General features: G+C 61.8%; 1 protein-coding gene across 1 annotated transcript; it reads left to right on the forward strand.

The window, feature by feature from the left end:
• The first annotated feature begins 97 nt into the window (after positions 1-97).
• Positions 98-8,573, forward strand: Mex3d (mex-3 RNA binding family member D). The gene is made up of 2 exons (XM_026413956.2): positions 98-665; positions 6,480-8,573. The coding sequence occupies exons 1-2, from the start codon at positions 98-100 to the stop codon at positions 7,877-7,879; spliced, it is 1,968 nt and encodes a 655-aa protein (XP_026269741.2). The 3' UTR covers positions 7,880-8,573.
• The last annotated feature ends 7,434 nt before the right edge of the window (positions 8,574-16,007 follow it).

Consider the following 16,007-nt stretch of genomic DNA (forward strand, 5'->3'; position numbering starts at 1 on the left):
GCGGCCGAGCTCGCAGAGGCGGAGGGCGGCGCGGGCGGCGGCGCGGGCGGCCGGCGGCCGAGCGGCAGGAGCGCGGGCCCGAGCGCTAGCGCCCGCCATGCCCGGCTCCACCGGCCAGCCGGACGGCGGCGGGGGCGGCGGGCCGGGGGCGGCGACCGGCGGGGACCCCAGCCCGCGCCCCCCGCCCCCGGGCGCCGAAGAGGCCGCGCCCCGGCCGCCGCCCGAGCCCGACGACGCGGCCGCGGCGCTGCGCCTGGCGCTGGACCAGCTGTCCGCGCTGGGGCTGGGGTCCGCCGGCCGCCCGGAGGAAGAGGGGCCGGCGGCGGGCGGGGGAGACGGCGTGGCGGGCGGCGCGGACGGCGGGGAGGCCGAGCCTGCGACCCCCGACGGGCCCGAGGCCGGCGCGTCCCTGGCCGTGGCGCCCGTCGTGGTCCCCGGCGCGCTGCCGCTGCTGGAGCCCGACGTGAGCCCCCCTCCGCCGCCACCCCGGCCGTCGCCGCCGGACGTGTTCGCCGGCTTCGCGCCCCATCCCGCGGCTCTGGGCCCCCCGACGCTGCTGGCGGAGCAGATGAGCGTGATTGGCAGCCGCAAGAAGAGCGTGAACATGACCGAGTGCGTGCCGGTGCCCAGTTCGGAGCATGTCGCCGAGATCGTAGGTCGCCAGGGTGAGTGGCCGCCGTCAGGGGCACCGCCTGTCCCAGGGAGGGGGTCTCCACAGCCCAGTTCCCGGCTGAACACTGGACACGCCCCGCGTGGGCTCCGGCCTGAGTGGCCGCCTTTGCTTTTGTCCAGCCGCCGGCCCTGGGAGAAAGTTGGGCGCAGCCTGCGCTCCTCCCATCGCTCTCAGGCCCGCCGCCGCCTTTGTCTGGGCGACTGCAGCCAGTACAGGGTTATGCCTGCAGCGGCTGTCCAGGGCCCCCGCAGCCCGCAGGGACACCCCAAGACAGGTCTGGGAACCTGGCCCGGGCTGGGCGGTGGGCGCTTTATCCCAGCCAGAGCCGTGGGGCGCGGCAGGCTCAGATTTGGCGGTGGCTTAGGGAGGGCCTGCAGGGTCAAGGAGGGAAATCTGGTAAAGCAGAGAGGGAGCATCCCAACACCCCCAGTCTGGGGACCCCTTCCTGGTGGGCTGCTCTCACTTCCTGTGGATGTGAGAGGATGCTTTGACCCGCTCTCTACCCTGAGTCAGGCAACCTGGCTCATGGACGGGACAGCTGCAGAAGCTGCTTTGGGGGCACCTCCACAACCCTCCTTGGCAGGCTGGCACTGGGCAGGCCCAGGGTGTGGGGGTCCGGGCAGCGGCATTGTCAGAGCGTCCCTGTTGCCCGCCCCATTGTTCTCTTTGTTAGAGAGCCAGGCTAGATTTGCAGGGTGACATCAGGCTGGCCGATGCTCATTGGCCCTCTAGCTGTGGGGCGGGCAGGCGGGTGGTGGGCAGTGCCCAGCCCCAGCACACACCCACTGCCCCTGTTCCGGCCTTGTCCTCCTGCCCCACCACCCCCACCACCCCACTGGCCCCAACTTTCTTCTCCTTTCCACCTGCCCCTCCCTGCCCTCAGCTCCCTGCTGCCCGCCTATGATCAGCCAGGTTCTAGAACTCAGGGTGGGGCCAGGTAGGGCTGGAGGTGGGGCTGCCAGACATCAGGCTGGAGGGGGGCAGCCTCTGGACTCTCAGTAACAGAGCCAGAGAAGGGTGTGGGGGATTTGAATTGCAAGGTCACCTGCACCCTAGATGCAGGCAGGGGACCACAGGATGCCCTACCTTTGCACTGCCCTTCCCTAGTTCCAGGTGGGTAGACCAGTTGGCCAGCAAGCCCTTTTGTCTTTCTCTCATTCATTTGTCCACCCTGTGTGGGGACACACTGAGGGTCAGGCATTGTGCTGGGCCTAGGGGCCATCATGAGGGAGTGGGTCAGGTAGTTCTCTGAGCCCTGCTGTCCCAGACGGCGAGACCCTGGGCAGGACTGCTGTCTTCATGTCCCTGCTGCCTTTCCCCTAAGGCCCACGGCCAGCTCCTTTGTGCCCGGTGTCTAAAAGCTTGTGGGAACAGACATGCAGCCCAGGTCTGGGGTCTTCTGCCCAGCCCACCAGGCAAGCCCTGGGGGACAGGGGAGGAATGTTCTCTGTGAAAGCATGGGTTCTGCTGCCTAAATGTCCACTCCAGTTGGAGTCAGGCAGAGGGCATCTGGCCCAGGATCTCAGGCTGAACATTCTTTAGAGGCAGGGTCATGGGGAGCCCACCTGGAGCACCAGGTTTGGCCTGATCTCCTGGATGTACACTTGGCACCCCTCTGTCTGGTGCCAGGCTGGGATCTTGCAGGCAGCAGAGAGCAAGGTGGCCCTGGGGTACAGTGGGCCCTGAGCAGTCACCCTGCATGCTGCAGTGGTCCCCTGATCCCGAGCAGAGAGGCCTTCTCTGAGCTAGAGATAGCACTGCCCATGGGGTTGTCTTGAGGTGCTCAACAAGATGCTGCTTCTGATCCCAGCTCAGGGTGCACACACTAGCTGCCCCATAAGTGGGAACAGGGCCCTAGGGAGGGAACCCTTAGTGCCAGGACAGGATGTCAGCTTCAGCAGTCCGCCCCTCCCAAGCTTCAGAACCATCTGTGGCTCCCAACTCCCCCCATATTCGTTCTCCAGGGTGTCCAATAGTCCTTTGTGCCTCAGTTCTGCCCACTCTGTCTCTCTGCTCTGTACCCCATTCTTCATCCTGGGGCTCCTGTCAAACCCCAAGTTCATGCCACCCTCCTGTGGGGGGCAGGAGAGGAACACCTGTCAGGTGCTCTCCCTGAGCCTGTGGTCTGAGTCCTTGAATGGGTTTCAGGGCTTTCTGGACACAGCACAATCATCACCCCTTCCCCCAGTTCTCTGTTTGCTGAGCTGAGGTCCTGGGCAGAGGGTACTTTCCTCTTCTTCCTCTGCCAGATCTGTACCATGGGGGCAGGACATGCTGCAGACTGAACCCAGGCCCCCCACTACTGAGCCACGCCCCAGCCCTTATTATTTTTTATTTGAGACAGGGCCTCACTAAGTTGCTGAGGCTGGCCTCAAACTTGTGCCCCTCCTGCCTCAGGCTCTAGAGAGGTGGGATCACAGGCATGGCCATCACACCTGGCATGCCTAGACGGTTAACATGAGTCTCGCCTCTGCTGGCCGCACTTGTCCTGCCTTGTCAATGTGTCCCACAGAAGGTCCTTGCTGCTTCCCAGGTCTAGAGGGGAGGGAGTCGCTGGTCACACGTGGAGAGGGGCAGGCCAGAGTGAGGGTCCACAGGGGTGGATTCCAACCCTGTGAGCAGGGCTGGGTCAGGGAGGAACTGGAGCCTTCCTGCAGAGAGAGTGGAGACGCCCAGTGGGTCAGCGAAGGCCACCCAGGGACCACTGCACATTCCCTGCGGGTTCCATCTGAGACCCTCCCAGCTGCCTGCTGACCGCCCTCTGCATGTCTGTGCCCTGTGGCTGCCTCCCTCTGCCAGTTCCCAGACAAGACCCCTCCTGGCTGTGGGTGGGTGCTCAGACCACCAGGGTCTGCCGGGCTGGAACAGAAGCCACCAGATTCCTCCCTCTCTGCCATTGTCCCAAGCAGAGGACAGTGGCCTCAGACTGCCTCCTCAGCTAAGGGGAGGTCCAGATGCCCACTCTTCTCCCCATGCCTGTGCCCGTCCCACCCCAGGGCTCGTGGCCGGCCCCCACCCCATACCTGTGTGCTTCTCTGGGGGCTGGCGATGGTGCTGTGGTGTTGGGGGCACGCTGCCTTGTGCCTGTTGTACCCTGCAGACCCCTGTGTCAGGCCTGCTGTGCCAAGCATGCCCAGAGCTGGGCCAGTTGAGCCATGCCCCTGGTCTAGGCCCTGTGTGGGACCTTGGCCCTGCCTTTGTGGGAATAGGACTGGCCACAGCAAAGAGAGGATGGTGGGGGCTACGGGGACAGGTCAGGACATGGGTTAGCCTCTGGCATGATCACCAGAGTTGGAATCTGGGGCAGGGCCAGGAATCTGCACATCAGCCTTGCCCCCACTGACTCCTGGTAGCTCCCAGGACGCCCAGGCCTGAGGCTCACCCCCTGCCACCACCCACTTTTGCCTCACTGCGCCAGAGGGCAGAGGTGCTGCTGCCCACCCTGTAGCCCCAATGTCATGGCACTGGTGAGCCTCCTGGTCCAACCCTGCCATGCACAGCGTCTTAGAGGGTGAGATTTGAAGCAGATGGCACTCAGTTGGCAAACTGGGCTTGGGTTCTCTCCTTGAGACCCTGTGGCCGTACGGGTTCCACCCAAGCCTGCCATCTGGGACAGGGCAAGGTGGGGCAGGCCCGGGAAGCTGCTGGCTCCCAGCCTGGCCACACCCCCTTCACCTGGCCTCTCTGCCATCCGTCCACAGCTGCTCCCACCCTGCACCTTGCCATCTCATTCAGCCCAAGCCAGGCTGAGGTCATGTGAGGTGCCCTCCAGCTGGGCGGGTGGGAGGGAGGTCAGGATGGAAGGACCCCCGAACCAGAATCCATCCCAGTGAGACCCAGGAGGCTCGGTCCAAGTCCCTGCAGAGCCACAAAGCCCCACCCTGGTGAATTCTGCACCCTTTCTCTGCACCTTTACTCCTCCCCTCTCAAAGTGCACACCTGGGCCACAAACCACTGCTGCCCTCCGAGCCTGCCCTGAGCCCATGAGGCCAGGCGTGCTCCTGCTGCCTGGAAAGGGTTCCTAGAATGCGCCCTCGCTGCGCAGTGCCCAGCCGGGAGCGCGGGGGAGCGCAGGAAGCCGGGTATGGGGAGGGGGCGCCCACCAGACAGGACTGGCTTCCTGGAGGAGGGGGTGCTGGGCTGTGATCTGAGCAGGGGAAGGGGGGACAGAGGAGTAGGGCATGAGGAGCAGGGCTATTGAGGTATGGGACGAGCCAGGTTGGTGGTCCTGGGGGAGGGGCAGATTGCCAGGAAGGACTTGGGTGCAGAGGGAGCGGCCTGTACTCAGGAGGTAGCAGGAGCTGGCCACCCTTTCTGGGAGGTGTGGGACTTCCCCTTCCCAGTCCAGCCTTTGCTCAAAGCCCTGGGTTGAGGGCCTGTTGTCCTCCTCAGATTGGTCTGCCTCTGCCACCTTCTAGTGGCCCCCACTGAACACTTGTGACCACTGGCCCTAGGCCCTGCTGTCCCATCTTCTGACCCAGATGCCATCTGGGTGGCTTCTTCCCTGTCAAACCCTGTGGTCCTGCTAATTTTGTATCTCGCTCCTGGAGACGCAAGCAACACTGTTGCCCTCTGCGGCCCCTGCTGATACAAGAGCAGCATGCCCTGTGGACTCTGCCTCCCAGGACAGAGGGCCTGGCCCCAGTCCTGGGCTGAGGCAGGAGATGCCTGACAGAGCCTCGTGGTCCTGGTGGGGAGGGATGTCCAGGCCTAGGCAGGCCACATGCCCAGGGCTGCCCAGACAATGGGGTGGCATGCCATGATCAAAGTCTCTTGTCTTGTCTCCTGTGGGGTTGGGCCCCTAGTTCCCCCAGCAGTGACAAAGGCACATGGGCCTCTCAAGGGGTCCTGAATCATGGCCCAGGAGCCACTCCCCTTGGCTGGGGACTGGAAGCCTAGGGAGGGCCCTTGGAGGACAATCCTAAGTGGTCTCCACATTTTGAGACTCTCACCACACTTTGAACAGGGAGTTGGTGTCAAGGTTCTGTGTTCATTTCCTGATGCTGACGTAACTCAGTGACTGAAATGAACTGGGCCAGAAGTCTGAGGTCAAGGTGGGCAGGCTGCGCCGCCCCCTGAGCTCTGGGGGTCTTCCTGCCTCTCCGGTGCCCAGTGTGTTCCTGCTGGAGTTGCTGCCTTGCAGAACGCTCGCCCCATCTCTGTCTTCACTGGCTGGCTGTGTCTTCTAAGGACACGGGTCATGTTGGATTAGGGCCCACCCTGCTCTATCCAGGATGACCTCAGTTTAACCAACCACATCTGCAGAGACCCTGCTGGCACAGTGAGGTCACTGCAATAGTATGAATGTGCCTGCTGCTGTGGCAGACCCTCAGGTGGGCAGCTCTGAAGGACAGAAATTACTGCTTAGGCCCTGGGAGCTGAGAAGTCCAGGAGCAAGGCACCCTTAGACTTGGTGGCTCCCAAGGGCTGGCACCTCACAGGTCATGCCCTCTGAGTGTCCTCACAGAGCTGAAGGTCCAGGGGAGCACCAGTCCTATTCAGGAGGGTGCCTCCATTCCCAATGAAGGTCCCACTTTAGCACTGTCTCTCAGGAGGCGTCCATTCAGACCACAACAGTCCACAGAGGGTCAGTGGATTATGAGACCCCTACAGCAGGGTCCTCTTTGCAGTCTTGCCGACCCTTCCAGTCCAGGGGAAACTGAGGCTCAGGGTGGGAGGGACATGGGGCATCAGGAGAGTCAGGGAGGGGCTCCGGGTTGGCATGCTCACTGGCCCTGCATCCAGTTTCCCACCAGGCTGTCCTGGGCAGATGGCCCTGGGTCACTGGGTCTCCGTCCCCCTGCAGGGTGCAAGATCAAGGCTCTGCGCGCCAAGACCAACACGTACATCAAAACGCCAGTGCGTGGGGAGGAGCCGGTGTTCATTGTGACGGGCCGCAAGGAGGACGTGGAGATGGCCAAGCGGGAGATCCTGTCAGCGGCTGAGCACTTCTCCATGATCCGCGCCACACGCAGCAAGGCGGGTGGGCTGCCCGGCACTGCCCCCGGCCCACCCAACCTGCCAGGACAGACCACCATCCAGGTGCGCGTGCCCTACCGTGTGGTAGGGCTGGTAGTGGGGCCCAAGGGCGCCACGATCAAGCGCATCCAGCAGCGAACGCACACGTACATCGTGACGCCTGGTCGCGACAAGGAGCCAGTGTTCGCGGTGACGGGCATGCCCGAGAACGTGGACCGCGCCCGCGAGGAGATCGAGGCGCACATCACGCTGCGCACCGGCGCCTTCACGGAAGCCGGCCCCGACAGCGACTTCCACGCCAACGGCACCGACGTCTGCCTGGACCTGCTGGGGGCCGCTGCCAGCCTCTGGGCCAAGGCCCCCCACCCGGGACGGAGGCCCCCCACGGCTACCAGCGGCCTCCGCGGGGACAGTGCCCTGGGCGCCCCCAGCACCCCCGAGGCCTTCTACGCGGGCAACCGTGGAGGGCCGCCAGTGCCAGACACGGGCCCCGCCAGCCCCTATGGCGGCTCTGGAAATGGGGGCTTCACTTTCGGTGCGGATGGCGCTGGAGCCCCCACAGGGACGGCCACCCCCGAGGACTGTGACTTTGGTTTTGACTTCCTGGCACTGGACCTGACCGTGCCGGCGGCAGCCACCATCTGGGCCCCCTTCGAGCGGGCCGCGCCCCTGCCAGCCTTCAGTGGCTGCGCGGCCGTCAACGGGGCCCCAGCGCCCGCCTCCACGGGGGCGCGGCGCAGTAGTGCTGCGGGCACCCCGCGCCATTCGCCCACGCTGCCTGAGCCTGGAGGCCTGGGCCTGGAGCTCCCGCTGACCCGCCGCGGCGCCCCGGACCCGGTGGGTGCCCTGCCCTGGCGGCCCTCCCAGACCTCCCTGCCACCCTTCTCCAGCAGCGCCAGCTTCTCCGCAGCCACCTCACTGCCCAGCAGTGCCTCGGCCTCCTCGGTCCTGGACTCCAGCGCCACCGACAGCAACCGCAAGCCCTCCACCTCCTCCGGGGCCGCAGCAGTGGCCCCCTCCGCTGCCGCTGGGGCCCCTGGTCCACCCACCACCGCCCCCGCGCGGGAGTGCGTGGTGTGCGCCGAGGGCGAGGCCATGGCCGCCCTGGTGCCCTGCGGCCACAACCTCTTCTGCATGGACTGCGCGGTTCGCATCTGCGGCAAGAGCGAGCCGGAGTGCCCGGCGTGCCGCACGCCGGCCACCCAGGCCATTCATATCTTTTCTTAGTGCGCACTCGGCCGGGGCCGGGGCCTCCCCACCAGGCCCACAGCTGCCGCCTGGCGGTGCTGGGGTGGACATGAGCGGAGGGGGGGGGGCGTGATGGGCGTGGGGCAGGGGCGAAGGAGGGGCCGCGAGGGGCCAGCCAGAGTCCAGAGACAGCTTTAACTCCTCGGCCAGGTGTGGAGACGGCCAGCCGGCGGCCCAGCTGCAGCACCTCAGTTCTTGACAAATGACAGTATTGAGTGGACAGGTTAAAATAAAACGGAGAGAAAAGGTCTGCTTGCACTTTTTATTTAAGACACCCCTCCCAGGGGGTCCCAGCAAACAAAACAAGGATTTTTACAACCGCCCTGGTCCTTTGTCAGTAGCTGTCCGGGGTTGACAGCGACTACACACACAGGCACTCCCAGGAAGGGGTGGGTGACATTTCTACTCCCGTTTTGGGGCAAACATTTGCTGTTTTGTACTCAGTGGGGCCGGGCGGGGGTGGGGTTCCGGGGTGTCTCACCCAGAGGTTTCTTTTTTTTAAAATTATGAATCCCATTCCTGCTGTGATTCTTGTCATTTTTTAAATTTTTAAAAGTTTTTTTTTTTAACTTTTACTTTTTACCTCTTGTGTATATGTAGGGAATTTATAGGGAAATATGTACTTTATGGAATAAATTTTAAGAACTAAAAAATATATTTTATTTTAAATGAAGTAATGGACCTTTAATCTTACACAGCTAAATTACTGATTATATATTTGCTGAGCTGATTTAAAGGTTAAAAACATTGTATCAAGAGTTTTATTTTTTGACTTCAAAGCCTTCTTAATAAAGTCTTTTTACTACACTGAGCCCTGCTGTCCGGTGTGTGGAGTGTGGGCGGGTGGCCTTGGCCCTGGCTCCTCCCAGCTCTGGGTCCCAGGCTCTGGCTCTCCAGCACTGCCTGGGTCCAGCTGAGGGCCCTGGGGTTTGAGGGGCAGCTTTGGCTTCCAGGGACCAGCAGAGGCAGGCCTTCCCCTGCGGCCAGGTGTGTGGCCCCACCCCACAGTGGGGCGTGCCAGTCTAGATGGGAGCCAGGCTGGAGGTCCTGGCCGAGAATCGACTACAACACCTCGTGGTCTGCAGAGGATGCGGTGACGGCCTGTTCTCCTCATCTGTTCCCCCGAAGGGCAGCCCACAGGTCACCAAGCAGATCTTCAGGGGTGGGTTGAGCCCAGGGGGTCAGGAAGGAGTGGCCACCAGGTGGATGGTCCGTGGACAGTGGAACCACTCACGTGACTCATGAAACTAGACGATGTGCTGTCCCAGGGATCAGGCACAGGGCCAGGGTGGGTGGATCATGGGGAGGGCCTGGGGGACAGCCCCCTAGGACAGTGAGGAGTGTGAAAGGGGCCTGGAGGGAGGGGCTCAGGGACACGGGAGCGACGAGCTGTGGGTGGCAGCAGTGGAGATGAGCCCCACTCTCTGGACCCCTGGCCTGTCCCCACCACCCGCTAAGGCAGAGATACCCCTTAGGACCGGCCTCCTAGTTCTGGGGGCTGGGGGCACTGCAGTGTGGCGAGGAATGCCACCCAGGAAAGATGTCCCCTGGCTCCAAATGTGGCCTTATTTGGGAAAAGGGTCTGTGTAAATATGATTAAGGATTTAGAGAGAGTCGCCCTGAGTCGGGGGGCCTCACCTCCAGTGTGCCCCTATGAGGGAGATAGCTGTGTGGAGGCAGAGCCTGGGAGGACCCACCCAAGAGGCCAGGGGGACTCCTGGCGCCCCCAGAGTGCAGCTGTACTCACCTGGGGCTGGGCCTCAGCTTCCAGGTGGAGGATGGAGTTCCCACCAGCCCAGCTGAGGCTCTCTGTCCTGGCCAGGGCTGACCCGCAAGTCTGCAAGGAGCATGGGCCACGGCCACAGGAGCCCTGGCAGCCTGGGCTGAGGTCAGGCCTGGGCCAAATGGCAGAGGGTGGCCAGCAGGCAGCAGGTGAGAGGGTACTGCTGACCATGGGCAGCTTGGGCAGGAAGAGACTGTCCCTCCCCAGGAGGCTAAGAGGAGGAGGTTCTGGGCGTCCTGTGGAAGGAAGGGGCCCTGAAGAGAGGACTCAGAGGTCTGAGCCCCAGGGGAAGGAGGCGGGCGTGCTGGGCAGCTGTGCCTCCAGCTGCTGTGCCCACTTGTCTGCTGGCTGCGGCTGGCTGGGGGAGAGGCCCTCAGAACTGGGAGCACTCTCCTTTCTCCCTTGATTTATTTATTTTTGCCTATTCTAATGGTACGCTGCTGTCATCCCCAGGAACCCTGGAGGCTGAGGCAGGAGGATCCTAAGTTCAAGACCAGCCTGGGCAACTAGGGAGACCCTGTCTTAAAAAAGGACAGGGGCGGCGTTCGGTGGTAAAGCGCCTGGTTTATCCTCGTACCAAGCCCAGAACGTGCTGGGAGGAAGGAGTGAAGGAACACGGGGCCAGGGTCCTAGGCCCAGGCTCGGGCTGCCAGGAGGACGGGTGTGTGGACAGAGCTGGGGCAGCTGGACAACTGGCCAACAGACAGGCCCAGGGCATGGCCTGGGGCTGGTCTGAGGACCCCTGTCTGGGGCCGCGGGGCTGGTGCTGGGCACCTGTGGCCACCGTGGCCCTGGGGGAGCCGGAGGGATTCTCGGAGACGGGGTTCGAGGCCTAGATCCAGCCAGGCCTGGAGGAAAATGATCCCTGCCTTTGAGTTTGGCGGCCAGTGAGCTCTCCAGCACTGAGAGCCGGAGCAGGCCGGAGCGGCTCAGGCCGGGAAGTGTCCCGGGAGGAGACCAGCTCCTCACTCCGTTTCTTCCTCTTTTCCATTCCGATGTTTCACACAGAGGTTCGGCTCAAGGAAGCTGAAGGCCCAGGTTCTTCCCGGTGTCCCAGGCGCAGACCCTCGGGGACTGGGCTGCTCAGGGTGAAGTCCCTTTGGGCTTCCTCAGGCCCCCGGGCCAGCCGAGGGCAGAGCCGGGTTCTCCCGCCTGGACCTGGGAGCAGCAGGCTCCAGCACGGAGTCCGGCTGTGCCTGTGCTTGGGGGACAGTCCAGCCTCTGGAGTCCCACCCTGCGTCCCACCACGGCCCCCTCTTGGCACTGGACCTTGGGCTTCACTCTTTACCTCAGTCTGCACATGTGTGAAATGGGGCTTGGCCTTAGTCACCCGGGACAGTCCAGCAGGTGAGCGGCCTCCGGGCTTACCTTCTGGGTGGGGAGGCAGGCGGTGGACAGGCAGGGGGTGGGCGCCTGGGTGGGCCTGAGGGGGAGGGATGGAAGCAGAAGGAGGGGCGGTGACGGTGGGGGTGGTCAGCGCTCAGGAGGCAGACGGGAGGTGTGCTCGCAGGTGCAGCTGGTTGGGGTGGCCCGGGGCTGAGTCAGAGACCAGGTGGCAGGGACCCGGAGAGGGCCACAGGGCTCCTTCCGAGGGGACGAGGCTGGAAGGAGAAAGGTCGCACCCCGGGCATCCTCTCCAGCCTTACCCGCCGGATCCAGATCCTCAGTGGGACACGGGGTTCAGATCCAGGGGTGTCCCTGGAGAGCTGAAGACGTGACCCCCGTGTGGAAGGGTTCAGAGGGGCTTGGCGACCTCAGCAGTGGGGAGTGCCGGGTGGTCCTGTGGGCAGGTGGGGCACAGCCTCCGGCCCGGCTCTCTTCTCGTGAGGTGATCTGGTCACAGGGACCCACATTCGTCCTCGCCCATCCTGCAGAGTCCACCTGCCCTGGAAGTCCACATCAGCACACACTGCACTCCGCCAAGCAGAACGTCCACGTCAGCTGAAACGCCATAGCCACACGTGTCTGGTGACTTCCACGTTGGATCTTTCTGGAATCTTCTAGAATGCTGCAGTCCATCATGTCCAACAGAACTTACTGCGATGATGGTGGAACTCCGAGTCCACACGGTGCAGGACAGAAGTCCCAGCACAGGCCGCGGGGCCACAGGAGGCCAGCTCAGTGGAGAAGCCGATTCTTTCTGATTCCAGATTCTGGGGATTGAGCCCAGGGGCCCTTAACCGCCGCGCCCCACCCCAGCCTTTTTATCACTGTTACTTTTGGGGACAGGATCTTGTTAAGTGGCTGAGGCTGGCCTTGAACCTGCATTCTCCTGCCTCAGCCTCCCAATTACAGGAGTGTGCCCCGCGCCCAGTGGCACCCCCCCACTGGGTTTGACATAGAGATGTCAACAGGAGACACCCTGGAGAGAGCGGGGGAAGGGAGTCCGCCCACAGACCTCGCGGTCCCTGATGGCCCTGGATGGACGCATCTTCTCCAGGTGTAGGTCAGCGTGGTGGACCAGGAGCCGGGCAGCAGGAAGGCCCTGTGCTGCTCAGGGTGCTGGCCAGAGGGCTGTGCTCCCCGTCCCAGGCCCCCACAGGCCCGTCCCCAGGTGGGCTACTGGAGGTGGCACAGCCTGGGAGCACCTGGGTCCCCATGACTCTCACAGGGGGTGGCCGTGGCCTATGGTGAAGGGTGTCTGTCCACCATGATGCCCTGACTGGCCACAGGTCAAAGCTACAGGGACAGCTGACCACTGAGGCCGGAAAGACCCTTTTCTCCTTATCTGCTAATTAACTCAGGTATCTTGCTATAGCGATGGTAAGCTGAGCGACTCAGAGTGGCGCGGGGTCCGGAGCAGGGCAGCCCCAAAAGCCCTGGGGCCCCACGGCCACCTAGAAGAGGGGAGACCTTGGGCCATGATGGGCCACGGAGTACAGCTCCAGCAGCGTCCCCTTCCAGCCCCAGGACCTGAGGACACATCATTTCCCACGGCCAGAGGGACTCCACGTGGGGGAAGTGGAGGTGGGGTCACCCGGGTCATCGGCTGCATTGTCCCCGGAGCCCCAGGAGCTGCCTGCATCTGCATTCAGGACTTCCCAGTTCCAGGGCCACAGAAGATGGACGTGCACCGGGAACCCGGGGCAGTCGCTGCGGGAGAGTGCCGCTGTGCTGAAGCGGCCAGCCCTGGAGGGCAGCGGGTTCTACAGCCTGGACACGAGGTAAGCAGGGCCAGAAAGCAACAGAGTGCTCCATCCCACCACCACGGGGACATGCCAGAGGGACACAGGAGCCCCCAGGAGCGAGGGCTCAAGGGGCAGAGGCTGGCACGGTCCCTCCTGGAGAGTGCAGGACGTCCAGCTCAGCGGACTCTCAAACAAGGACGCGCTTCGTAGCCCACCTCCCGGGTCCTGCCTGGGGGTCTTTGGTTTCTCTGGCTTGGGACCCGGGGATGGAGCCACCCCCAGCCCTTTTATTTTCTATTCAGAGACAGTGTGTGGGCCTTGCACTTGAGACCCCCCACCTCAGCCTCCTGAGTCACTGGGGTGACAGAGGTGGCCGCTGCCACCTGTATTTTGATCTGCTAAATAGTGACCGCACGAGGAATGGGCAGGAAGAGGGAGTCAACCTGGGTTCTCGGTGCCTTCTAGCCAGCAGCGCATCCTGAGCCACAAGTCACGGAGGAGGGGCTTGGGGAGCACAGGCCACAACAGATTCCACAGGCAACTACTGGTTTTGCCCGAGCGCCCGACGTGCCCCAGGGTCCAGAGTGGGCGGCTCTGGGCAGGAGCCGGGAGGAGGCCTACAGCCCTGGCACAGGGTCCTCGCCCACCTGCCCCGCACCCAGCAGGGTGTCAGCCGCCGGTAGAGCCAGCGGCCTGTCCTCTGCCGCCACCGCGTGTCCAGCGCAGCACATGACACCCTGTCCTGCGTGGCCCTGGGCAGAGGGTTGTCTGTTAAGGTGGAAGCTGGAGCTTGGTGGGCACAGGGCGGGCCCCTGTGGCAGGGCTCCGAGACTGGACTGGAGGAGCCACAGCGTCTCCTTTGCCCCGAGCAGGCCCGGGCCCCCACCGTGCTGGGACCCTGGCCATCGCCCGCCGCCTTCTTACCTGCAGCCAGGGCACTGGGGCCACCCGACCATAAGGAGAGCAGAAGAGGTCCCTCGCCAGGGACCTGAGGGAGGGCCAGACAACAAGGGTCTCGGCAGATGCATTTATTTCCCTGTTTGCAAACAGAAGTTGGGACTTGTCCAGACAGAGAGGACGTTTCCCTGATTTATGTGGAACAAAGGAGAGCCCAGGGCAGTGGCCCTCAGGCGGGCGTCACCCACACCAGCTGAACAGTGGGCTTCAAGAGCCCTTTGACAACCTGGGTCAAGGTCAACACTCCCTGCTTTGTCGTGTTCCCAGCTTGTACCATGATAGGAGGTGATGAGAGGGCACCTCGGCTCTGTGGGCTCTGTCCCCACGACGGTCACCCTAGTCCAACCAGAGAAAGGCATCGGCACCCAATAGGGGGCAGTGCAGAGCACCCCTGAGCAGGACCCCTCAGAACCTCCCATCACTGGGGACAGGAAGGGCTGAGAAACTCATGGCTCAGAGCATCCCAAGGAGAGATGACAACTAAAGCCATGTAGGGTCCTGAATGGGGTCAGAGGTAGGAAGAGGGCACTGGGGAAACCCCAGGACCCCAGTGAGGCTGGGCTTTAACAGCCGTGTATCAGCTGGTGCAGTGGCCCTGCCTGTCATCCCAGTTGCTCAGGAGGCCAAGGCAGGAGGATGCAAGCTTGAGGCCAGCCTCCACAATTTAGCAAAGTCCTGTCTCAAAATAAAAAGGGGTGTAGGTCAGTGGTGAGGACTTGCCCAACACATGCCCAGGCCCTGGGCTTCAGCCCCAGTACCTCAACACAGCAAAAGGTCTCTGAGCACTGTCACTTTGGGACCCCAACCTCCATATGCATAGATTACATTCTACAGATGCATCCGTTTATAGGCGAATATGATCTGATTTTATGTATTTATTTTATTAATACATAAGGTATAGTTTGTGGAGGAGGGCACTAGAGATGGCCCCATGTTCTCACACTTGCTGGGCCAGCTCTCTGCCACTGAGCTGCACTCCCAGCTCTTTTTATTTTGCTTAGATACAGAGTCTTGCTAAGTCACCCAGTCTGACCTCCTTGCCGTCCTCCTGTCTTGGGCTCCCCAGTTGCTGGGATGATGGCGTGGCTACCACACCCAGCCATTAATATTTTAAAGTAAAACTGTCTGAAAAAACCCAGAGCACTAAACCCATGTGCCATCAAGAATCAACCTGATCTGAGAGCGCTCATTTTTCTTGCTGAGAGCCTTCTGACTCCTGGCATGGCTTGGAGGACCAGAAGCCCTGTTGGCCTCGGTGGCTGCAAGCAGACTGGCTCTGACCACAGACAGGACAGCTCCCTGGACCAAGGCTGCAGAGAAAGTCAACCCAGGGCCGTGTGCACATGAGGGCAGCACCCGGGTCACCCTCTATGTTCACTGTTTGGGTATATGGGAAGCGCCTGGGGGGCGTTGCATGGTGATTCTACATTAAGTTAATATTATTAAGCCCTACAAGGGACCGAAGATCACTTACTCCTTCATTTCTTGTGGCCCTGGGTTTGAAACCCAGGGCTTCTGGGCAATGTCTACCACTGAGTCACATCCCCAGATTTTTTTTTGTTTAATATAGCAAAGACTATTAAAGGAGAAAGGAAAAGATGTGCTCAAGGGAGAGGGTGGGTCCTCTCAGGGAGGACAGTGACCCACCCCAGCCCTTTTAAATTTTATTTTGAGACTGGACCTTTCACTCATCCACCTGCCTCAGCCTCCCAAGTAGGGGGGTGACAGGGACACACCACCGAACTCACCTTACTATCTAACAATAATTTTTTTCCCTTTCTATCTTTTAAAAATGATTTTCGGGGGGCACCAGGGATGGCACTCCACCACTGAGCCACATCCCCAGCCCTATTTTGTGTTTTATTTAGAGACAGGGTCTCAGTTGCTTAGCACCTTGCATTGCTGAGCCTGGCTTTGAACTTGTGATCCTCCTGTCTCAGCCTTTGGAGCTGCTGCAATTATAGGCTTCTGCCATCACCCCTACCCAAGATGATATATATATATATATATATTTTTTTTTTTTGGTGGTGTGTGCATGTGAGGCAAGCACTCTACCAACTGAGCTGTATCCCCAGCCCAAGACGATTTTTAATTGAAAGATGTTCTTGAGATAATTGTATATTCACACACATTTGAAAGAAAGACCAGAGAGGGTGTGAGAGTGATCTGGCTGTGGCATCTGATGCCCCCTCTGTGGTGAGGGCTCATCTGGGGGGCCAGGCAGTGGCTCCTTCCTCCT

The sequence above is a fragment of the Urocitellus parryii genome, chromosome 3 (assembly GCF_045843805.1).
Source record: "Urocitellus parryii isolate mUroPar1 chromosome 3, mUroPar1.hap1, whole genome shotgun sequence".
Taxonomy (NCBI): domain Eukaryota; kingdom Metazoa; phylum Chordata; class Mammalia; order Rodentia; family Sciuridae; genus Urocitellus; species Urocitellus parryii.

Excerpts from the sequence above, each read along its gene's own strand:
- Mex3d (XM_026413956.2), top strand. The coding sequence starts at position 98 with ATGCCCGGCTCCACCGGCCAGCCGGACGGCGGCGGGGGCGGCGGGCCG. Across the intron at positions 666-6,479 it reads CGAGATCGTAGGTCGCCAGG|GGTGCAAGATCAAGGCTCTG; the intron begins GTGAGTGGCCGC and ends GTCCCCCTGCAG.